This window comes from Aptenodytes forsteri, unplaced genomic scaffold, assembly GCF_000699145.1.
Source record: "Aptenodytes forsteri isolate BGI_AS27 unplaced genomic scaffold, ASM69914v1 Scaffold76, whole genome shotgun sequence".
Classification (NCBI taxonomy): domain Eukaryota; kingdom Metazoa; phylum Chordata; class Aves; order Sphenisciformes; family Spheniscidae; genus Aptenodytes; species Aptenodytes forsteri.
This window is the reverse complement of record NW_008794444.1, coordinates 3,300,228-3,324,248: the sequence shown is the minus strand read 5'-3', so window position 1 is coordinate 3,324,248 and position 24,021 is coordinate 3,300,228. Positions and strand designations below refer to the sequence as shown.

General features: G+C 47.3%; 2 protein-coding genes across 2 annotated transcripts; one reads left to right on the top strand and one right to left on the bottom strand.

Moving 5' to 3' along the window:
- Positions 1–6: 6 nt before the first annotated feature.
- On the top strand, positions 7–4,280 carry ATP5S (ATP synthase, H+ transporting, mitochondrial Fo complex subunit s (factor B)). Its single transcript, XM_009289902.2, has 4 exons — positions 7–102; positions 1,239–1,447; positions 2,311–2,482; positions 3,693–4,280. Exons 2-4 carry the CDS (start codon positions 1,423–1,425, stop codon positions 3,805–3,807), a joined length of 312 nt encoding a protein of 103 aa, XP_009288177.2. The 5' UTR covers positions 7–102; positions 1,239–1,422; the 3' UTR covers positions 3,808–4,280.
- Positions 4,281–4,359: 79 nt separating this feature from the next.
- On the bottom strand, positions 4,360–23,904 carry CDKL1 (cyclin dependent kinase like 1). The gene is made up of 9 exons (XM_009289901.2): positions 23,839–23,904; positions 17,146–17,375; positions 14,705–14,777; positions 12,312–12,402; positions 11,346–11,546; positions 8,627–8,709; positions 8,036–8,092; positions 7,229–7,384; positions 4,360–6,278 (listed from the first exon to the last, which is right to left on the bottom strand). The coding sequence occupies exons 1-9, from the start codon at positions 23,902–23,904 to the stop codon at positions 6,171–6,173; spliced, it is 1,065 nt and encodes a 354-aa protein (XP_009288176.1). The 3' UTR covers positions 4,360–6,170.
- Positions 23,905–24,021: the final 117 nt, after the last annotated feature.

Sequence of the window (24,021 nt, the reverse complement as noted above, 5' to 3'; positions counted from 1 at the left end):
GCTGTTGGGCAAACTTGCGCAGCCGGCGTGCAGCCTAAGCAAGCTGCCGCCGCCGGGCGCCGGCAGGCACTTCTGGGGGTGGCTGAACGCCGTCTTCAACAAGTAAGGGTGATCCGGTGCGCGCAGGTCGGTTACCGGCTCCCACCTACCCACCGCGCGGTTCGCGACGGAGGAAGCATCGCGTCCCGGGGCCGGAGAGGACTTCTTCTATTATCAGTGCGCTTCTTTTCCCCCCGGATTGCGTGTGGGTGCTTGGCAGGGGTCGTTCCTTACCTGTTCCCAGTTACAAAGCTGTGGCCTTCCAGGGGAAGGTTTGTGCTTTGCTCCCCGCCCCGGGGCGGCCGAGGCAAGCTGGTGATGTGGATTCTGTCCCTCAATGCCAGTCTTCCATTGACCCCCGGCTGCATTTAAGCCAGTAGCACAACCGTGCCCCCTTTACTTATTCAGAAAAGCATCTAACCAACCCGTCGTTCGCAATGTGATTCAGCCACACAAGGGTTTCGCATGTACTTTTAGAAAGATAAAGCCTTTCTCTGCAACTTTCTCTGCCCATAACTTTTGCCACTAGCTAATAGCTTTGCCTTATGTCTTCTAGTTCTGTGGAAAGCGTTGCATGGTGTAGCTGATGGCTGTAGTGGGGCGGGAAGCTCAACCAGACGGGGGGTCTCTTCCAGGTCTCTACTTCTGTCTTCAGCATTGCTCACCAGACTAAGATACCCTTTAACTGGATGGATCCAGGGACTTCGGCAATTAGTTAAAGTGTGTCTTTTTGAATACTGTAATTGTTGAGAAGAAGGCTTCAGGAGTGACACACATGTGACAGGCAATGTTCAGTTTTTATATAATCAAAATATGTTTGGGGGACAAATTTGCAATTGTCGTAAAGCCTTACTCTGGGTAGAGAAAGGCATTTTTTTATCTCTCCTTACAGACATGGAAGGAAACAATCGATGAGAAGGGTTAACACGTGCCAAGTCAAGTTGCATTTGTGTTCTTTCTTTTTTTACCAAAAGTAACTGCCATTTAAAACAAGTTTTAAAAAACCTTATGCCAGACTGCTTAAGAACCAGCACAATCCAAATAATTATACGTAAACCACTTCCAGTAAATCATATTTTTACTTTTCTGACATCTTATCATGCATATACCCAAATATTTGTTGTGCGGTAGCATTATTGTAAAGACAATAAATCTGCCACATTATAGAAACCGGGTGAATGCTCCTTCTGTCTTGGCAGAGTGGACTACGAACGTATACAAGCCGTTGGCCCTGACAGGGCAGCTTCAGAATGGCTGTTGCGATGTGGTGCCCTGGTGCGCTATCAAGGCTATCAGAAATGGCAGCAGGACTACAACGGCCTCCCAACGGGGCCCCTGGGGAAGTACAAGATAGAAGCAATTAATGCCACTGACTCTTGCATCATGTACAGAGGATTTGACTATCTGGGTAATGTAGACACAGCCGTGCAAAGATTATACTGAATGGTCTTAGTTCTTTCAGTTGCATCAAAATACAAATAACCGGGTCGTTTTCTCGTTCCTTAGTAAGATATAGAGAAATCTTTTCAAATCTTTTTCGTTTTTTCTTTTTTCCTTAAATGGCTCTACAAACGTTCAGTAGTTCCTGAGATTTTGCTGGAGGTGTGGTGTGAAGCAGAAAGAGATTGGGAACTTCATCAGCCCTTACCTGAAGTGACAGCAGCACTAAGGAAGTGCGGCAAAGATTTGCTATTTCATTGAGTTCATAGTTAAATAGTTGGTAGCAAAAAGCACTACTTTAAATATTCTTTTTCTTCTAAACCAAGGGACGTTTTTGGTGTCTGTGAAGTCATAATACTCCTTGTTCTCCAGGCATTTATGATGTCTTCAAAGACAAAAAAAAAAGCAGCAAGCTCTCAGTTTCGTACAAAATAAAAAAGAGATTGTTTCAGGTCTCCTTTAAATAACAAAAACCAAAATGGGGAACAGACCATTTTATTTTTTATTGGCAGGGTACCTTGAATTTCCTGCATTATTATGTTCCTAATTCAGAGCCATTGTTTATCTCCCAAACTTGTAGAGCTTTTTTTGTTACTTGCCCATGTCAGAGCTCTTAGAATCTTACCAAAAGGATACAAACCCGGGGGGGTTTCATAGATTTGAAGTTCCATAAAGGGACTTTGGAGCTTCATTGCGCGTTACAGCCTCGCTGTACAGAGGAGCGTGTTGCTGTGTGGTTTTGGAGGCAGTTACTAAATTGGCGAGTGAGAACTTAACGAGTACGGGTTGTTCCTGGTATTCTGAAGCAAGTACTCATTTTTGTCTTTCCAGATGGTCTTGAACATGTTACAGAAATCAAGCTGCAGAAGTGTATTTACATACAGGACGAGTGTCTGCAGAGGCTCAGCGAGACGAAGAATCTACAGAAGAGTCTCCTCCAGCTGAAGATAATTTCCTGTGGGAACGTCACAGATAAAGGCATCATTGCGCTGCACAAGCTGACGTACGTGAGCTGCTGAGGTGGTCTTGCTCCCTAGCTGTTACCACCCTGCTGTTTCGGGATCGTGTTGGCTGAAGGGCTGAAGTCTGAATGTTTCTGGGCTGTTTCAGACCTGTGCGAGGCTGTGGGATGGCTGGGTTTGGGGACTGACTTGAATGACAGCCTGGGAGGGATGGCACTGCCAGCGCAGGAAACGTTTCTTCAAGCGTGGTTGAAGACAGTGTTGTGGATAGCTCTGAAAAGCCGTGCGGATTAACATACGCATATTAATCAGCCTTGTAAGGCTGGTGTCAGGGAGTTGTGTAGCACTGAGGCCTGCAGCTGAGAGAGCCAGGATCATCCGCCGCGGTACGTGAATCCATAGCTGCGCTGCTATCCTCAGAGCTGAGCACAGCATCTCCCATTGACGCTTGAATTAACTTACGCAATGTTGATTGCTGCGCAAATTAGAGCAGGACACGTGCCCTCTGCCGACACACAACCTTTGCAAGAGCAGTGAATGCGTGCAGCTTCCTTTCACGCTGGCACACGAGGTGGGTTTTGCTTGAGAATAAGTAATGAATGATCACCTTGGTTTCTACTCCTGCCCCCCCTGCTGCAGTCCCTTTTCAGGGCAGGCTTTGACGGTGTCCTGCAACTTACTGTCTTCCTACACCTCACACTGCTTCCTATCGCTCGGTCACCTCGTGCTCACTGTAGCCTGCAAGGTCTTAGGGCAGAGCTGTGTCTTCTAGCGCTCAGGCATGGGTGGGATACCGTGCAGCTCTGTAGCTCTGCAGCGCATCCGTAGGTGCCTTATTGAACCGTGGCCTTAAAGTAACTCGGAACTGTTTAGTATTACACGGAGTTAACAGACGTCTACAAATGGGTGATGTGGTGACTTGGATTTCATCCTGCAGAAGGCTATTATTAAGGACTTTCTACATTATTATTTACATTAAAATAACTTTTACTAAATTGCTACTGAAATTATTAAATACTGTTTAATACAAAGGAAGCTTCATGATGTGGGGGGTCCAGGATCTCTTTTTAACCTGTGTAGAAGGACTGAACTTAGGGTGAGCTAAAAACTTTTAAGGACCCACTTCAGAAAAAAACTTACATTAGAACCTTTTAAAATCCTCCAAAAAACTATGGTAGAATAATCCTTTGTCTAATTTCTGTGTCAACAGTTAAATAGTAGTTGCTGACTTTTCTTTTTAAATATTTATAGGAACCTTGAATATTTGTATCTGAGTGACCTTCCTGGAATAAGAGAGAAAGAAACTACTGTTCGCATCCTTCAGCAGGCACTGCCAAACCTAGAGCTGGAGCTGGATTTAGAATAAACGCAATTGCACGTAACAGATGTATTTGATTTCATAGTATTTATCCTATGTTGCATAAATTAAGTTGTAGACGCTACTGTATTTCCAGGTATGGAAATAAGCCCAGATCTCCCGATCCAGCCTCAAAAGCTGTATGCAAGCTTTTATGCAATTAAGTCTTATTAAGCTTAAACTATACGGTGAATCAACCGCAGAGAAGGTAGCCTTCTGTGCATGGTCATTTTTTTCCTGTTTTTATAGGAAGCTGTCAATACATCAATGAGAAGTTTTCAAATACTTTATTGCACAGCAATTCTTGTGCAAAATGACAGTGGGAAGAACGTCAGTGTTGTGAAACGGCAGCGCTGTACGCTTTTATTGCATGATGTCCATGCTGTGGGAATGAATGAGAGCCGTTTACTCCCCGAGAATCTCGCCCAGTCAATGGGTGATGATTTAATAAAATAGCTTATGGGCCTGTTTTCTGTTCTTCACGCTTTGACTCATGTAGCCTTTGTTTGTTTTAAATGGAGTGATCTACAGACAGGCAGTCTTACCTTCTCATAAACACCGAGCCGAGGAACGGAACGTTGCTGTATTTGTGGGGAAGCAGGGTCTCTTAGATAAGCCCTTGCACACATTTTTGCTGTATGCTGACACGGACTAAGTTAGTTCTGTGTACCTCTTTAGTTGCACCCATATCACTCCTGCTAAACAAGAGAATGATTCATCCTCTGGAAGAATATGGCATTTTTAGTCAAATTCCTAGCTTCGGTGGTAGGGGAGAGAAAGGCGGTAGGCGACGACTCCAAGAAAGCAGATTTCATAGTGATGTCTCAGACACGGCTACCTCGGCACGACTGAGTCTCTTTTCTTTGCCCCGATGGTCAGCTTGTCCTCTGAAGGAGATGATGCCAAGCACCGGAAAGGACAACATTGTGCACTAGCTGCGTCGTGGGGCTGATTCTCCTTGGTATCTCCTAGCACAGAGCGGGCAGGAACGGTGTCCAGAGGTGACGTTCCCTCCAGCCTGCGCTGCCCAGGGCTGTGTCCTATCTACTGCTTACGGACGGCGCGTGGGTGCTGCCGTGCCTTGCACGTGTATGGGATTAGATGGCTGAATATCCATACGGAAAGTACCGGAACGCCAAAGCTTTCTGAGCGTAACCAACACGATCTATGGACACAATGTTCAAGATTAAAATATAATAAATTGTAATATGAAATAAAAGGCAGACAGGCACACTCTGTAAGGATATGGCACCTGTCCCATTGAAATTGCTTTTACTGTTGTTGAACACAAACAGTACTGGGAAAAGAAAACATTTTTGCTCTAGGTTTCAAGGAGAAAGAGGACGTTCCTTGCCCAGTAGTAAAACTCTATACAGTAAAACACATCCAGTAAACTGGAAAAATGAGCTACATTTATTTTATTCAAAATCAACACAATACTACATCCTGAGATTACACAAAACCCAAGAAGCATTCTAATACATATGCTTAGGTAGAATTCCCGCCTGTGTCTGGCCAATGTTATAAATTATATTCATGAATTATTTTTGATAAAAACAATTTCTGTAACACTACAGGCAAGTGACTTCACTATTGACAGAAACAGCAAATAAAAACAACCTCATAAGGCAAGGAAGAAACAGGCAGGAGAAACTCTGAAAAGACTAAAGAAACAACAGGTTTTATTGTTTATACGTTCTCCTGGTAGCAGCGCCTGTCGAGCCTTCCATTAAGTCTAAGTCATTACCAGTACTTCTGATACTTTGTGATCTAGAAACGCAGTATGTAAGACAGACCTATCTTTAAAGCAGTGCTATTTCAGCAGGTTTGTAACTAACTGGACCGGTTCGGTAGCCTCATCATCAGGCTCGGCTCCACAAACACGTACATCTCTCTTCTACTGGCACAGGCAATACGTTGCCGGTTCCCTGCGGGATCAGTGACTTAGCCCCAGCCCAAAGCACTATTGCTGTGTTGACATGGTGGGACTCTGATTTATTTGGCGAGGTTGCAGTTCCTCTGCCAAGTCTGAAATACAGGTGATAGACAGGCAAGAGTTTTTAAATTCAGCCTGTAAACACTGGGTTGCGGTACTCCTGAACCAGTATACAATCCCGAACCAGTATACAATCACGAATTAAAGCAAAACAAATGTATTTTCCTTTGTACACAGAACACTGACTAACGTGAGCTTGGAGCTTTCTCGGTGCATCACTTTCCTTCCAGTAGTGACCCAGAATACATTACTTGACAGACCACTTTTGTAGATGTCATAACATGTATTAATTTAGTTTTCCACCACGTATCCTCCTTTTAAAAATTCTGAATGACTCGAACTTTGAACAATAAACAGTTTTTAATCTGCCATCCGGTTAGATGTTGGGGAAGTGGTAGTCTGATTTCCTTGTTTTGCAGCAGTACTTCTTGCTGTCCAAAGCTGGCAGAACGTTACTACTGGTTAACTGAGGCAGGTACTGTAACTAAAGGAAAAGTTACATAGTGTGTATTTGTTTGAAATGAGAATAGAGCATGCATTTCATTTTTCAAAAAGGAATGTAAGCTACAAAACTATTCGTGCTGTAATCCTGTACTTTCCAAACTAAGAGTCATGGATCTGGTGTTCTACAACTAGACTGCAACCAGAACAGCTTATTAAAGGTATTTCTTCCAGTCATCCAGGGCAAGAAAAATATTCCTGTTACATCCTACGTCACAGAAATGGAGAAGGCGAATCAGTTTGATCCAGGAATTTATATGCTGTAGCAGTTCTCCATCCTACCCCTCCAGCTTCCCTGCATGTTCCCCGTTCAGTGTTAGAGCTGTCATGGGGAACGGGGCTCACAGGAAGAAGGAACTGCTGACTGACTCTCATCATGAGGCTGGATCTGGAGACTTGGGCTGGCGTCTGGAAAGACTGAAATGGCAGGGAGACATTTGCTTGGCAGCTCCAGCTGCAGAAACACCCAGTGGATTGTGTAACGTCTGGAACCGAGTAAGGGATCACATCCCAGCAGCAGTTACAAATGGAACTGGGCATTTTTGCCGTCTCCATAATGTGGGATTTCAAACGCATCAGACAGATCCCAGAGAACTCCAGATTAAACCAGCCATGCAAGCATGTCCAGTTTGTTCAGCTATCCTGCTATTCTTTGTCGGGAATGCACATTCCCGGATAAACCTGATCTTTCGCATCGCCGTGCTGCTTATCCCCAGCGACTCAATGGAGCTGCAAGGTAGAATTCAGTTTGTACTGAGTTACTCTTTAGCCAGGAGGTTCATTTTCTCCTCGGGCTAAAATTAAGATTGGTCCAATGCAGGAGCTCTCTCTCAACGTTAACTGCCAGCATGAGCCCACCTCCTGGGAGCCAAACAAAGAGAACCAGTCCCCTCCTAAGGCACAGAACATTAAATACTGCTATGACAGTGTTACCCCTGGCATGTGCTTCCGAGTCAGCCTGGCTGGCTTCCGAGCCGTTTTTTCATGTTCTTTCCCCAGATCCGCTGCCTCCCTAATGCTGTCAAAATAGGGATGCTGCAGCAGCTGCTCACATGTCTGCCTCTCCGCAGGGTCCATACGAAGGCAACCCTTGGAAAAGATGAAGAAAAGGATCACAGAAAAGGCTCGTTAAACAGGTCTGCACAATTCCAGCTACTCACCACAGCCAACGAGTATTTGCACAGATAGATGTGTTAATCTTTTTTTTTTAATGGATTCTAAGAGTGGCTTTTCAGAGTCAGCATGAAGCTTGCAAAGCAGCTAATACTGAATAACTGCCACAAGGCAGTAACAGAAACTGCGGCTAGAGGGACAGTAACAATCGTATGGCGTAGCAAACCATCAAGCCTCAAAAACCAGTTAAGCCCGTAACTTTCATTTGAACTAGAACAACTTTCTTTAACGGGGGAATCCGCTATGGCACTAGCTGTGTTGTTCCAGTGTTTAGCGTAGCTAGGACTATCCACAGCTGCACCTCCTTTTTAGTGCCTCCATCCTCACAGTTTCCATTCACTGCATCTTAATAAGGGAATAATATGTTTTCCACCTCCATGGTAAAGACGAGTGGATTAGAGAGGAGTGGATTAAAAGTCCTCTCCAAATCCCCTCCAGCTCTATTTTTCAATGAATTTCTGATAATTCAGTAGCCAACTCTCAAACCATTTACCAGCTGATAAGCAAAACAGACCGCATTTGCTAAGTCTCAGTGCAGAGCTCCTCCACCAGCTGTAATTTTCTTACCTTCATGAAAGCTAAAGCAGAGTATGAAATATTAGGGAATTTCATTTCTAACGGCTCCTGGTGGGAAAAAAAACAGTGAGCGTACTCATATTAGCAAGCTTTTCATTCATCAGGGTACAGAGAACCGGCTTTCCATAGCAACATGACCTGTACCTCATAAAATGCATCTGTCACTTCACGTGCTTAGAGGGGAGCTGCCTGGCATTACTGAGGATGGGTAGGTTGGCTGCTGTGCCACCAGAAGGGGGGAGAAGGAGCAGAGATTAAGCATTTGTTTGACTGCTTTTACACAGGGTATCGGTTAAAACGTCACGAGAGGGGTTCAGCCACCTCCAAATAATACTCTAGTGTACATCGGCGAAGTAGAGGGCAAAGCTTTTGGATAGGGAAAAAATTCTGCACAGCAAAGGACTGGTCAAGCTGAGCAAGCGAGGCTTTTCCAGCCATACTTCCAGAGCAGATAGCACACGTACTCTGGGTAAAAAGAAGCAGGAACATTTCTCTGTCCAAACACCTTATCTCCTTAGCACTGCAGACAGACTGCTGGTTAGTGCTAGGCTCAGGGGAAGTGCGTCTAGAGGGAGCTCTTACCATGCTCTCTGGGTCTGGAATTCTTACCCCGCTGAAGAACTGGTTGGTGCTGAACACTTGCTGGTGCCTGGGAATAAGATCCCCTTTGACCAAGAATAAAAAAAACAAAGTCAGATTAATTTGCTGTTTTTACAGTGCCTGCATTGAACGAGCTTATAGCCCCTACAAGGCTGACACCATCCGTGAGAACATCTAAAGAGATGGAGTACCATCAAGTGAGCCGATGAAAAGTTCTTTTGTGAAAACTAACGTCCATCTAGGACGTCAGTGATCCCACAGACGTGTGACTGTGCTGAACGAAAGGCAGGGCCACGCAGCTCCAGCTGCCCGCAGTCACAACTGCCCAGGGCCTCATGCTGTAAATAGCTCAAAGAAATTCAGTTGGTGGGAGCAGTTTTTGGAGCAGGAGTACTCAGCTGCTGCGCCTCCTCCAGGCTCTGAGTTTCTCTGCTGTGCAGCAGAGTGGCTTTTATGAACTGTGGCCACTATAGCCGGGGGCCTTGAAAAATACGTATTTCTATCTATCTCCCCATGCCAAATGCCTAGATCCTATCACTGCATTATTTGGGTAACTGCAAATTTGGATTTGCACTAGCAAAAAGACCCCTCGGTAGAACACCAGGCAATGAGGTGGGCAAGGCACTAAGTTGCACAAACACGTCTGCTCTGTGCCAGCACCTGTACCTCCGCTGCGTGCCGGCCGAACTCAAGATCTGTGTGTCAGTGCAGCATCATAGCTAGAGGGTGCTGTGCAAACACCTACCAGGATCCGAAACTCCAGCCATGCCACAGCACTGAGCTTCAGCCAGGGATCCTTCCCAAAGTGTTGAGCAAGACCAGATCAGCAGCTAAATCCCCTGCACACATCAGACACGATGGGCCAGCCCATGAGTAACTGGCAGGAGCCACTGTTTGGTTTGGAGGTGGCAGCGTGGGCACGCTTTGTTGGTGTGCTCTGTTCGAGGGAGGGTGAGCAGGGCTCTGCTGGCCTGCTTTCCACGCAGCATTTTCAAAGGAAGAGGGTTCCCAGGGGGCAGTCTGTCTGCATAAACAGTCGTGTCTCCTCTGACTGCTGGAAGGGGACAGGCTAACCACAAGTGTTCCAGCTTCATTCAAATTTAACTCCTATTGGGTGAAATTCTTTTTGTACACTCCTGAGGATGTTGTATAGAAAAGAGCTGAAATGCAGCACCAACAGGAACAAGCTGTAGCTTTTCCCCAATGCATGGGGAAATGGGGAAATGCATGGGCCTCCATGGCCCTTTTTTGAAGCTCAGAGCAGCTCAGAGCAAGCAAAATGTTAAAATCAAATCCGTAACAAAAGAGCCAGTACAATAGCCAAACCACCCTAATTACACAGCTTTGACCAAGGAGCTTTTCTCTGTAAACACTGCCTCAGGCCATCACCTGGATCACAAGGGAATTTCTTCTGGCTGAAACCCTATCATTAAAAATAAATTATAACTTACCTAACACTGGCATAAGTGTATTCTGGAGGATGAAGCAATCAACGTTGAACTATTTTTCTAGCTAAGGAGCTTATCTGTTTAAAGCCATTAGTCACCTTTATAGTTTTATAAACTGCTCAGTAAAAATTACAATTCTCGATTCATTCCAACAAATTTTAATTAAAAGTGGCGGTTTGTTCCTTTCCACTCAAGAAATCAGATGTTACACACCAACATCAAACAGAATCAATGAGACTGGATTAATTTAAATGTTACACAGATAATGGCTCTTTTATTTAACCTCTGTTCCAAATCTGGAGTGGCTCCTAAAATTCATTGGTGAATAAAGACAAACAGGTGGAACAGCCAAACTTCACTGTTCACACTGGCTTTCCCAAGCACACAGCCACCAGCAGGCACCTGCCTTGTTTACGAGACCTCCAAAGCTGTGATGAACTAAATCCAACTATTCGTGACCTAGAAGCAAGGACCAATAGCTGGTACCAAACCCTGAAAAATACCTGGATCCTTCAAAGCTTTATGCAAAACATTCCTGGTCCTTTCTGATACAGGCATCTCATTTTTCTATCTGTGCGGTGACAGCTGAAGATGTGGAAAGGACAGCAGCAGAGGCAGGTGTTTCTGTGCCTCCTGCGGGGCCAGCCCTGTGCTCCCCACACTCCGGTAGTCACTGAGCCACCCCAAAAGGACCAGGAGGGGCATCCGGTGGTCACCTAACACATCCCACATCTTTCTTAAACTGCCCAGCACCAGACCAAGCTTCCCAGAGGCCACCACTGCTAAAGAAAAGTGGAAGAACGGTTTCAGGCAGTTTGCAGGCAATGGTCCTGCTTACACAGCCCTGTCCATTGTGAGCCTTTTAGCCACAGCCTGGCACTGCTGGCTCATACAAGGTGAAACCAATTCTACCCCACAGATCTTCTTCTGAAGAACAGTCACCGCCCACGTGGATGCCAACTTTGTTTCCCCAGGTCCTGCCAGGACCGGCAGCAGCATGTGTTACTCCAACTACGCAATCTCCTAACAAGACTTGCATGTGTAAGTCATGCCAGGAAAACCCAGCTCCCTTTCAAGGACAGTAACACCTCAAATAAAGCCAGCACCTGCTAAAGAGAGAGATCCACTGGGTAAATTCACACCCTGGCCAATCCCGATTCCCACCACAGAGGAAACTCCTCCTGGGCAAGCTCTAGTCCTGCCAAAGGCATCGGGAAGACCAGGGCTCTGGCCGGCGCAGAAGGGACACTTACCCAGGGTCCTCCGGATGAGGTACAGCTGGTCGACATCAGACTTGCCCGGCCACAGGGGGACCCCGGATACCAGCTCTGCAAACACACAGCCAATCGCCCACACGTCCACGGGAGGCCCATACTGGGTGTCTCCCACAAGTAACTCCGGAGAGCGGTACCACCTGGTAGCCACATAGTCTGTGTAATAATCACTTGGACCAGCTAGGTTGGGGTCGGGAAGAAGAGAAACAAACAGGAATGTGGGATCAGAACGATGCAGACAAGCCAACATTAGTTGTTACACACGTTGGGGCACCTCCTGGGCGGGCAGTAGCTACAGGAACAGGATGAGTCACTGGCCACTAGCAGAACCCAACTTTGGAAACACTTAAGACTTGGCAAAAATCAAGACCATATTTTTCTCCAAATGAAAATATGCAGAGCTCCTCAGCAGGGCCCTGCACCAGCCAGTGGTCAGTTCTCAAAGCCCACGTGATTTGTCTGAGCAAGAGCCAAAAAAAAAACAGATTAGGGGGTTTATTTACAATGGAAAATGTGAAGCCATTGTTTGCAGAGACAGCGCCTTCTGCCAGAGGGGCTCCTCCTGCCAGGGAACTCCAGCTGTGTCTCCAGTATTGCATAAGCAATGGCTGGGCAGCTCCAAGACGCCCAAGGCCGACTTCCATCTACCAGCGCCAACACCACCAGCAGTTCAGTGGCACCAGCGGGGAGCTCAGACAGAGTTTGTTTACAGAAGCACTTGGCATCGCGGTGTCTGGGCTAGCTCCCTTTAAGCTGGTTTGGGGATCTCTACCCAGCCTTTAGCAGAGCTTCTCTGTGAAAACACGCCAGCCTTTATATAGGATGATTTACACGTGCATCAGACAAAGACAAGTGAGTCTTTACTAGTGTTTGAAAGCCTGATCCTACACTTCATTTGAGCTTTCACGTGTTAACAATCCGTGTAAGTAGCAAGCTGGCACTCACTCAGTATGCGAGCAAATCCAAAGTCACAAAGTTTGATGACTGAGTGCTTTGTTATCAGGATGTTTTCTGGCTTTACATCTCGGTGGATGCACTGGAAACAGAAAAAAACAAGGTTAGAAGCAAGTATTTAACCTGGCCCTCAGATAAAGAACCTCTTAATTCAGCCACATCCCCCTTGCACATTGTGCCAGGCAATCATTCCTGCTGAAAGAGAAGATGAAAGGATTTCTTAACAGCAGCTAAAGCCACGTCCTGCTGGGCAGGACAATTACCCCGCCTATACCCCAGCTTTGGGATAAGACACTGTGCAGGCTCCCAGTTTCAGCTGCATAGCTCTGTATCACTTGGACAACACCGAGTCAGCTCCCCAGAACCAGCTGGGAATCCGCTAGCAGGAGGAGCGAGGTTTGCATAGCAAGGATTGTTGTTAACCTGGCCCTCTGCAAATGTAACTCACTTGATACAGCCATGTGCAACACACTCCTAACATGTGCAACACACTCCTAATAAGGGACACAGTTTTACGAATATATGAGGAGATCCTAATGAGATCCTCTGGGATCAGTTCCTGGACAAAGTCCATGAACTGTATTTACCGATAATCTAGTAGACAAACAAATGATTTTGCTGGCAAAGCTCACAGATGAGATGAAGGCTCTGGTTTAGATGTGGGACTTGATCCTTGTAGATGCCAGAGCACGCCTGATATTCCCTCTACTCAGCACAGGTGAGACAAAGTTCTGTGTCCAGCTTTGGGATCCCCAGTAGAAGGAAGATGTGGGCACACTGGAGTGACTCCAGTGAAGGGCCACTAAAATGATTAAGGGATCGGGGTATCTGACATCCAAGGAGCGGATGAGGGAGCTGGGACCATCATTCAGCCTGGAGAAGAGAAGGCTCAGGGTGGATCTTAACAATGTGTATAAATACCTGATGGGAAGAAGTAAAGAAGACCGAGCCAGGCTCTCCTCAGTGATGTCCAGTGAAAGGACAAGAGGCAATGGGCACAAATTGAACACACAGGAAATTCCATTTAAATGTAAGCAATTTTTTTTTTTTTACTGTGAGGGTAGCCAAACACCAGAACAGGTTGCCCAGCGAGTCTGTGGAACCTCCATCCTTGGAGATATTCAAACCCTGACTGGAAAAGTTTCTGAGCGGTCTGCTCTAGCTGACCCAGCTTGAGTGGGAGGGCTGGACTACATGATCTCCAGAGGTCCCTTCCAACACCAGTAATTCTGCGATTCTTGAGAAGTCACCTTGCCCACTGAAGGTTCACAACAACTGAATTTGGGCTTGGGAAAGAGTTTCTGCTGATCAAACTAGAAGAGACCTTCATTTCTTCTGCCCGTGTGTGGAAGGTGTGTTCTACTGAAAATCACCAGGGTCTAGCTCACGTTGTCCTTCCCCTACCATCACCTCAGCACAAACACCTTGGACTTTTCCTAGCTAAGCTGGTGGTAAATGATTGTGTCTCTTCCTGAGGCCTGAAATGCTGCTTGTTAAACCAGCGTCATGGAGTTCCAAAAAAGGCAGCTGCATAAAACCTCATTACCTGTGATCTACAGCAGGTCAGACTGCAGCATCTCATTGTTCCCTTGGCTTTAAAACTCCATTAAATCTTTCAGATTGAGTGGGGGAACAGAAAAAAGAAGAAAAACAACAAATCCTGGAAGCAGGAGAGACCTATGGCCAAGTTCCTGTGGCTCAGCTGGACATAATTCTCCCAGCAATGACAAAACACCCATTCCAGAGCGATCTCCCGCCCGACTCTTAAATCTCAAACATTGGCAGATAAACAAAAACAATGACAGCTAAGTTTGCCTAAAGAACTTCTTCAAAAGGCTCCTTTCCTTCCCCGCTTCTTAAAGCGTCGCAACTGCTTCCTACAAAATATTTGCCACGCACATTTTCCTCCAGAAAGCAGAGGAGGGGTTGTAAAACTGGTTTACTGTACCTAATTTTTGAAACCTTTTAACTGGTAACATGATTCAATGCCTATGACTATCAATAGGAGGACTTCCTGGGAAATCAGTTGCAGTTTACACAGGTCTCAGCTGGTTAGATGTTAGATGTTAGCCAGTTTTCTAAACATGAGTTCTAATGTGTGGCACAGGGAACATACAAAGATATATTCCTGTTCAGCCTGGAAGCTTGTCTAAGGTCATTAGTGCAAATCATTCCTTGACAGCAAACCCAAGGGACCTGTGTGATAGTAAATGCAACTGTTGTGGGTATACACTAATACTTCAGATATATGTTTCCTGTTGAAAACAGGAAATTTCATCTGACTTTGTCCCATGAAAGCTCTGTAATCAGGAAAACGGCAACAGAATCTCCTTCTCCTCCAAAGCTATGTTACAGCAAGTGTTAGTGCTGTTTAGGGGACTTACATTGTGTTTATGGCAGAAGTTCACAGCTTGGAGGGTCTGCCAGGTTATGCTCTTCACTAGATGCTCCGGCACCCTGTTTTAAAAAAGCACATTTTTATTTTGGCCATTAAAAATAACTTCACTATTAGAGGAAAAAGGAAGAGGAGGCCTTTGAGTGCTAACATTGTACAGGGATCTCTGAGCAAAACCATCAGGGACCAAGTCAGAAAACTCAGAGAAAAAACACTAGATGCGTTTTCTTGCTGTAAGTAAGTTACAGGAAATACATAATAACCCTCAGTTCGTTGATCTTCCACTGCAGGGAACCAGTCATGCTGGGCTGCTGATGGTGGAGGCTGTTTGTACCTCTTCCCATGTTTCAGAGCTGAGGCTGAGCAATGCCTCCTGTGAGGTTACCCTTCAAACATCGCAGGAGCATCAAAGGGAACGTCAACACCACTTCCAAATCCAGTCAATGCAACAAGATACCAGGATTTATGGCAGCTAAGAGCATGCCAGAGTGTCTGGTACCACTCAGTCACAGCCAGCACGAGGCCTGCCAACTGGTGACTACACATCAGTGCATGCAAGTCCGTGTCAAATCCTGTCTTGTGGCTGTGCTTAGTATCCACGCTTCCTGGCAATCCTCCTGAAATGCCAGCAGGCATTTCTGCCTCTGCAACTGCTCAGAGAGTTGGAGGTGGTGGAGTATCCATGGTATAGATGCATGCTCTGACTTGCAACGTTGTCATGTCATTGACTCTCCAGAGTAGAGAGGTGACCAAAATGGGAGGGGGAAGGATGTTCCTACAAGAGTATAAAGCTCTGCTTTGGTTTGCATCTCCTCTCCTTCCCTCCAATGGCTGGCAAACACTTCAGAGAAAGAAAACGTCTGTTAAAGATCCAGCCTCCTCTCCTCTCTTTCAGTTACCGTGCAACAGTTCTTAAACTTCCTTGGCTGTCTGTAACGGTCTTCAACAACCCCAGGAAAGGCAGAGGTGACAATCTTGGCACTTTCAAGCTCAAATCCAATTTTATTTCATGTGTTTAATGCTGAAAAGCTTCTGATTCATCATAAAGAAAAAAAACCCAAAAAACTAAACTAAAACAATATGCAGGAAGCCTTGCTTTTTCTTTAAGGCACCTTCTGCTGTCAGTGCTGAAGGTTTTGTGCTGACACTGCTGTTGCAATGCTAGAGTTTCCTTGCAGAAACTTCCTAGAATGATGAGAGTGATGAACTGACAGCCTGACAAGGGGATGAAGTTGGTCAAATGACCTGGAAACATGGTGCAAAGAGGCGTGTGCCCACCCATCCTAATCCTGACCACAAAAGACTTGACCATCTGCCCTAGCAAAGATCAAAAGCAAAGTATGCAACCAGGCATTACATGTTTGTTCACACTGGAGTTGTTCTGATGAATAGAAAGCAAATGTGAAGTATTTTCTTCAAAGAGGGTTATCCATCCTCTCTTCAGATTCCAGGTGAACAGGTTCAAACTGGGGTGAAAGCTGCTCACCAGCTCACAAAGCCATTTGCTATCAGCATGCTCCATTCTCCTTCTAGAGCTCCACATCAGGGAGAAAGAGAATAACAGGCTCTTGTTTACTCAACCTCCAATTATCCTCCTGCAGGCAATTCATTTAGCTCCAGGCCTGTAAAATGATTTATGAACTTCTGCTTAGCAATTCCACAGCACCAAGTCACTGTGAATAATTAGGGACGATGTATTTAGTGGGAGTATCATTTATAATGTGTCAAAAGAACAAACGCTGTCCTGGAGAATGCTCCTTCTGCCCATGTAGCTCACACTTTGTGCAAGCGCCTGTTTAAAGAAGAGGGTATCTGACCTGGGAGTTCACTGAGGCTGTGCAGAGAGGTGCAGGCACAGCTCCTGCTAACTCCTGCCGACGAACGCATACTCCTTAACGCAGCAGCATGGCTAAAAGTCACTGGTCTGTCATATGGGTCATCAGTGACATCACTACAGACAGTGTATTTGGGTGCTCAATGACATTGCCCCAGTGCCCACAGCCTGGCTCTGCACAGCCTCCCACAGTGATGGGCAACACACCTGGGGAGCAGCAGGAAGGAGGGCTGCGTGCCCCCAGCCCACCTGCCCATATCCCCCCAGCAGCCCTAACCTCTTCACAGTGAGACACAAGATGCTCCCGAGCCACTCGGGTTTGCTGCTGCTGAGCCAGCCAAAGATCACCCAAACGCTCAGGCTCAGCGCCCCAGTCTCCTTGGTGAGCAGGACTGTGCAGGAGCGCACGCAGGCTCATACACAATTCTTTTGGACGTCATTGCCAAACCACAGTAACAGAGCAAGTCCTGGGCACTGGGCTGAGAAACCTCCCCTGTAATTAATGAAATCCCTCTGAAAACTCTGCAGAGCAGCAACGACATAGACACCCCCTGACTCCTTTGCTCAGAGCTCCCAGTGAGAGACAGGCCACTCACCCCCGGGGGTGCTTGTCCAGCTCATGGAGAACTGTGTGGTCGCAGTATTCGAAGACCAGATGCAGCTTCCGCTTCCTCCTGAACACTTCCAGCAGGTTCACCAGGTTGGGGTGTTTCAGTTGCTGTAACACACAGTGGATGGTCTGGTTAGTTACTGTGCAGGGGAGTGGGGTAAAGGTCGGGGGGACGGTGCTTTCACCCACAAGGGTCCCAATTCCTTGAGCTGAAACCTTTTATACAGGCACAGCACGATGTGAAGAAGCAGCTCAGCTACAGCTCAGCCTGTGGTGTAGTTATTTTAGGAACTGACCGTGGGCAACAAGTCAGCTTGGCTTCAGTGAGTGCCTCTTAGAAAAGATGCTCATAGATAAAGAATTCATCGCGGTGCCCACAGCTATCCCGGCAGCGCCTTTCATTGTACGTATCCAGCCTTTGACTGCACCACAATGAAAAGCAGCTCTCCTTGGAGAATAGCTTGGGAAATCACACACAGTAAGAGCCTGTAGCAGGCAAACACACATTTAAGAGAAACCAAGAGCTCCTCTGATAAGCATAAGTAAAGCATGTGGTCTCCACTTCACCAGCTTATTGTCAGAATCTGGATGGGTTAATTAGGAGAATTTTTATTGCTGCTCCTTCCTCTTCCTCTCAATCCACTTCATGTGCTCACACCAGGGCTTCCTCTCGTGGGGAGCTCAGACAGCTTCTTACCACACATAAAGCCTGAGCACAGCAGGGTTACTCAAATGCACCTTGCAAGAGGTGAGGGTGGACATTACTGGAGCTTCTCATTTTCTATTACTTTTGCCCACATTTTCAGGGAGGGCTGGGAGAGGGCTTCAACCAAGGGGCACAACACAGCGTTCAGAAAAGGAAACAAAGAAAAGCCAGACCCAACTCAGGAATGTTATTTCTTTTCAGATGACTCATGGCACCATCCCCTCTGCTTGCAGGGACCTGTATCCACCAGGGCTTTGCCCGACCGAGGCTTTAGAACAAACACATTTCTAAGCAAGGAGGCTGGAAAGGGCATTGCCTAGGAGTTATGCTAACCCCATCTTCTAATGTGCCTCTAAGCCATCTGGAAAAGCCTGCAAGGGAGAAGGAAGTGGAGAGTCAAGACTAGAGAAAACTGTAAGGGGCCTCAACCGAGGAATGCAGCTGTTTGGGGAAGCACCCAGTTAACCCCAAGGTGAAGGATCACTGAAATCCACGACTCGAATCTTGGGGTTAACCAGTGAGCTTGAGTAAAAGAGCAGTTCAGTAGAAGACCCCTACCATACCTCATTGCCAGCCTGTCATGAGTAGGAGGGACATGGCAGGGGCCGTGTCAGTGCTCTGATGGGCACACTGTGGGACCCTTTGAAAAATGTAACTTTATTCAAGCATGTCACTGTAAAAGCTCCTTGTAGAGAGACCTTCCAGGGAGCCCACTGCCTCTGGGGGACATTATACTGAACCCAAACTATACTGAGCCCATATGCCAACACACAGGGTTAGTGTGCAGAAGGTGGCTATTCCAGTCCTGCAAGCTGGCAGCAAGGAGCTGATCTTCCTAAACAGCATCTCTTAGAATCATAGAATCATAGAATCATTGAGGTTGGAAAAGACCTCTAAGATCATCGAGTCCAACCGTCGACCCAACACCACCATGCCCACTAAACCATGTCCCTAAGCGCCTCATCTACACGTCTTTTAAATACCTCCAGGGATGGGGACTCCACCACTTCCCTGGGCAGCCTGCTCCAATGTTTCACCACTCTTTCAGTAAAGACATTTTTCCTCATGTCCAACCTGAAGCTCCCCTGACACAACTTGAGGCCATTTCCTCTCGTCCTATCGCTTGTTACTTCGGAGAAAAGACCAACACCCGCCTCGCTACAACCTCCTTTCAGGTAGTTGTAGAGCGCGATGAGGTCTCCCCTCAGCCTCCTTTTCTCCAGGCTAAACAGTCCCAGTTCCCTCAGCCGCTCCTCATAAGACTTGTTCTCCAGACCCCTCACCAGCCTCGTTGCCCTTCTCTGGACACGCTCCAGCACCTCGACGTCCTTCTTGTAGTGAGGGGCCCAAAACTGAACACAGTATTCGAGGTGCGGCCTCACCAGTGCCGAGTACAGGGGCACGATCACTTCCCTACTCCTGCTGGCCACACCATTTCTGATACAGGCCAGGATGCCATTGGCCTTCTTGGCCGCCTGGGCACACTGCCGGCTCATGTTCAGCCGGCTGTCGACCAACGACATACTTGTCTTGTTCCTTCTATCCTGCCCGCACCATGTAAACCATCTGCCAGCATCAAAGACCTTCATACCCACCTGGATCAAACCTAGGTTACAACCAAGACCTTCTGACCACTTCCTCAGTCCTGCATGGTGAGTACTTGTACGCCAAGCGCCTTCCCTATCTAGCACAAGGTACCCAACAGCGTCAGCAGGGGCTGTCAGCGTAACCTTCTCTGCACTGGCCACATCTCCTGACCTCGCGTAACGGACAGACTTTCTCTGCACACCCTCAGTTCCCATGGCAGGGCTGCTAGTGAAAGTATTAAACCACAAGGGAGGAGGCTTGTAACACCTCTCAAGCTTGGTATTTATCTAGTAGCATCTCCATTCTCGTCATTTCCTTATCCACTTTGCAAAAGATGATCAGATACAGAGAACGGCCTGCAAGACTGCTGAAAATCCCAGCAATGATAGCGATTCTCCCAGGAATTGTGTGCATACCATGCCACCTATCCTGTTAAGCATATCCACATCGAGCAAAGTACCTGCTTGCCACATGCACGTGAGACAAAGCCCAGTCTACCAGTTCAGACTCCACCACAAAATTCAGACAGCTGCTGTGGCCCTCATACGGCCCCTTCCCTCACGAGTCAAGCAGCTCCTCATAGACTGTGCGAAGTGGATCCTTCTCTTTCCATGCACTCAGTGTGCTGGCATACTATGTTCTCAGAGATCAGCGATAATGGAGATATCTGAGAGCAAGCTGGGCCTCCAGCAACTACGCTGGGTAACAGGCGCCCGATTCCCCTGTTGCTCTCAGCAGATCTGCCTGCCAGCATGGACAAACTGCCGGGCATGGCCGAGCCTGCCAGCGGGAAGGAGGCAGACGAGACAATCTCTGCAGTGCTTAGACTCCACTTTCAGAGGCAGGCGAGGACAAAATAATGGCCAACTGATTGTAAAGCAAGAAAGCAAATCAACAATAATAGGAGATCTCTAGAAAACCTCTGGCAGTTACAGGTTGGTTGTACGAGTCAACCTTCAGGAGTGACCTTCACAGGAGCAGGCGGTGCCTGGGGGGCAGTCTGTCAAGGCTCTGTGTCCTGGTCACCCTCACGTGTGTGTGGAGCTGCGGTTTCTTGAGGGAGACAGCTTGGGCTTGGAAGCACGAGGTCTAGCTGAGCTGGGGATGCTGCAAGGGGACACAGCTGTGTGAACAAGCTCTTGTGCATGCAAGAGTGGGTTAACCTGCCTGTGCGAGGCCTAGAGAGGGACCCCTGGGCACAGTCTTGCCGTGGCATCTGCCTGTCCCTTGCTCACAGCCATTCTCTACGGTCAGGGCTCTCCGGGCAGTCAGGTTCACTGGGCCAATGTCTCTTGTGCCCACAGACGTGCACACAAGCCACCGTAAACCTGCCAGTGACCCTAACAACGTCCCAGTCTGGTGGCACAGCGCTTCAGAGAGCAGTTTCTAAGGCCATCAATGCTGCCGGTGGCTGGTTGCTGGCAGCACCAGGATGGGCTTCCCCTCCCTGCCCCCTGCTTGGGTGACAAGGCCGTGTGTTGCCTTCTGCATACAGGTCAGATGTCCTGCATGGGCTCTTCCCCAAAGTTATAAGCTCCCGTGCTAAGATGACAGGGGGTATTTTGTGTTTTGTGTATGAACACAGCCTTGCATTGCATTTCTCTCTCATCTTTGCAGTGTTAGAGCTAAGAACCGTGTCAGCCTCCACGTGAAGGCTGGGGAGACAACACCCTTCTGGAAACAGCAGGCATTGGGTTTCCACAGCCACGGATTAAGAGACTCGCTCTGTTTTCATGTATTTCCAGTCTTTCCTAAGGAATTGGGATCACGCAGGGCATTTCAAGACTCTGCATACCGCCCCGCTCTCCCACCCCACCTCCCATGGCTCCTGGCCATACAAAGTCTTTTGTCTACAAGGTATTTACTGTGCAGAATAATAATTTATCAGGCCCTACATTTTTTACTGATGAAACACAATCTCACTACATCTTCGACAAACACTTAGTTGTTGCCTAAGCCAGGAAATACCTCAACAAACAAACAAACAAACTGTTACTATTTACAGAGAAAAAGTTGAAAAGATAGTCAAGCAGGTCTGCACTTGCTAAAATCAACATCGCCCTGACACAGATCCTGCCGCGGCTAGCTGCAGTGGTGTCGGCTTTGGACCCTTAAGGATGACGCATTTACCATCTGCATTACAAGTGACTTCTGCAATGATTATTTTCCTTTTCAGATCTTTAATATCATTTAAATCTTAATGCATCTCCAGCCTTGTTTACTAAAATTATACAGCTACATGTCATCTGTTTGCTTCAGACAGGAGAAAAACTTAGGCTGCTTCTCCCCAAAATCTAACTGAAAAATAAATATGCTTTTTTCCTAGATGATGGCTCTTCTAGGATGGCATCCGGGCTTATTCTGCCTCTTTCTGCAGCAGGCAGAGAATCAGGCTTTCCTATTCCTTTGACAATAACATTTACACCACTTATTTATATACAAATGCTCAATAAAAGACAAGCTGATAGCACAAGAGATTTGGGGAAAGGAAATATCAGAAATGCCACAACCTGCTGAAATTTTGCAAATCTGAAAGTTACTTGGTTCCCAGCAAGCAAATTAAGGTAACTCCATGGAAAGGAACACCGAGCACAGTGAGTATCGACTGCTGCTACACAGACACCAACAGGCAGTGAAGTCTGGGAACGGCATCACGCAGAAATCGGAGACCAAGGGACTATGAATTTGGGGAAAGAAGTTTTAAATAAAATGGAACATCTTTCTCTGCAGATTTCTGTAGGGTTTTGTTAACTCCAAAATCCTAAATCATTGACTGTCTGCAAGAATGCATTGTGTCATCTGAACAGCACATTTCTTGTAAAAAGGACTCCTATTGGAAGTCGTTATTTTAAAATTTATAATAAGCCAATATGCTGTTAATATGGTTCTTTAATCAGTTCAATGTTTTAAAGCTATGGCTCTTCTGCACGGAAAAGAGAAAGCTGAAGATAGGGAGATGATGGAGATGTATAAAATCATGAGTACCCTGGAGAAAGTGAAAACTGAACAACTGTCTCCGCTTCTTGTAACACACAACTGAGGGTACTGTATACCATCACCCAGCAGCAAGTTTATAACAAAAAAAAGGAAATATTTTTTCACACAACACATTCCTGAAGTCGTGGCACTCACTGCCTCAGGATACTATGGAGACCAAATCAATACACTGGTTCAAAAAGAGATGGGACAAACTCCTAACAGTCTATGGGTGTCTGCTAAGCATGAAGCAATGGGTACAAGCTCTGGCTCTAGAAACTTTGCCCAGAAGCCAGATGTGTGAAAGGAAACCTTACCCCATCCTTTCCCTCTTTCTCCTGGGTTTCTCCTCACTTCTGCATGCTTGATGGACCTGGGGTGTGACTCACTGCAAATGTTCCCGTGCTTTTATTTCACCAGGAAAATAAACACAGAGGCTGAGTGATTGAAGCAATGGGTACAAGCTCTGGCTCTAGAAACTTTGCCCAGAAGCCAGATGTGTGAAAGGAAACCTTACCCCATCCTTTCCCTCTTTCTCCTGGGTTTCTCCTCACTTCTGCATGCTTGATGGACCTGGGGTGTGACTCACTGCAAATGTTCCCGTGCTTTTATTTCACCAGGAAAATAAACACAGAGGCTGAATGAGTGACCCATTTCTATGTGAGGATGAGCTCTCACACAGAAGTCAAGAATGGATCAGGCAAGGTGCTGCCGTGGTTCACAGGTGCCGGTTCTGCAGTTGCTTCCATGTGTGAATACCACTGAGCCTATAGAGCCCCCGGCATTCAATACAATACCACTGAACCTATAGAGCCCCCGGCATTCAATACACAGCTCGATCCCGCCTGCACATCAGGCTCCGGCACTGCGGATCCCCCCCAACCAGGGGCTCGGAAAGGGCTTTTGAAGTAGGAGCTGCAGCAGATTATAAAGCAGGGAGCTAGGAGAGCTGCGCCCCACGGCTGTCCCCCACCTCGTGCTATCTAAGATCACTTTTAGCTCACGTGCTTTACACCAGCTCCAACAGTCCTTGTCTCTGGGGGGAATTCTGGACGCAGAGGGGGCTGCTGCCAACCATGCACTAAGGGCAGAGCTGTGCCTGTATCGGCCCGGACATCGCTGACTCCCTGGTGGGACAGAGACCGGATGAATCCCTCTCTGAAGGGCACAGTGATGACTTTGTTGACGCTCCTCCGCTACCCATGCAGAAGAGATCTACAGGCACCCTGCAGCTCGCTCTTTGCCAGGTCTCAGCTCCCACCTGCGCCAACCCTCTTTGATGCGTGACAGCCTGGGCTGCGGAGGATCACCTCCGTCCCAAGGCACGTCCATCCCTGGCCAAACGGGTTGGACTTTCACCGGCACCAGTTTTCTCCCAGAGAAACTGACTGACTTGGGCACTTTACATACCGCTGCCTCACACCCCGTCTCCTCACTTCTCCCCTCACGACGCCCCGTCTCCTCACAACGCCCCATCTCCTCGCTACGCCCCGTCTCCTCGCTTCTCCCCTCACGACGCCCTGTCTCCTCACGTCCGCCCTCCCGCCCCCTCCCCCTGGCAGCTCCCTCAGGGCTCCCCAGGGCCCCTGGCAG

Excerpts from the sequence above, each read along its gene's own strand:
- ATP5S (XM_009289902.2), top strand. The coding sequence starts at position 1,423 with ATGTACAGAGGATTTGACTATCTGG. Across the intron at positions 1,448-2,310 it reads CAGAGGATTTGACTATCTGG|ATGGTCTTGAACATGTTACA; the intron begins GTAATGTAGACA and ends TTGTCTTTCCAG. Across the intron at positions 2,483-3,692 it reads ATTGCGCTGCACAAGCTGAC|GAACCTTGAATATTTGTATC; the intron begins GTACGTGAGCTG and ends AAATATTTATAG.
- CDKL1 (XM_009289901.2), bottom strand. The coding sequence starts at position 23,904 with ATGGGGCGTTGTGAGGAGACGGGGCGTCGTGAGGGGAGAAGTGAGGAG. Across the intron at positions 11,547-12,311 it reads TGGATTTGCTCGCATACTGA|CTGGTCCAAGTGATTATTAC; the intron begins GTGAGTGCCAGC and ends ACCCCAACCTAG. Across the intron at positions 6,279-7,228 it reads CTCGGAAGCACATGCCAGGG|TTACAGTACCTGCCTCAGTT; the intron begins GTAACACTGTCA and ends CTTTTCCTTTAG.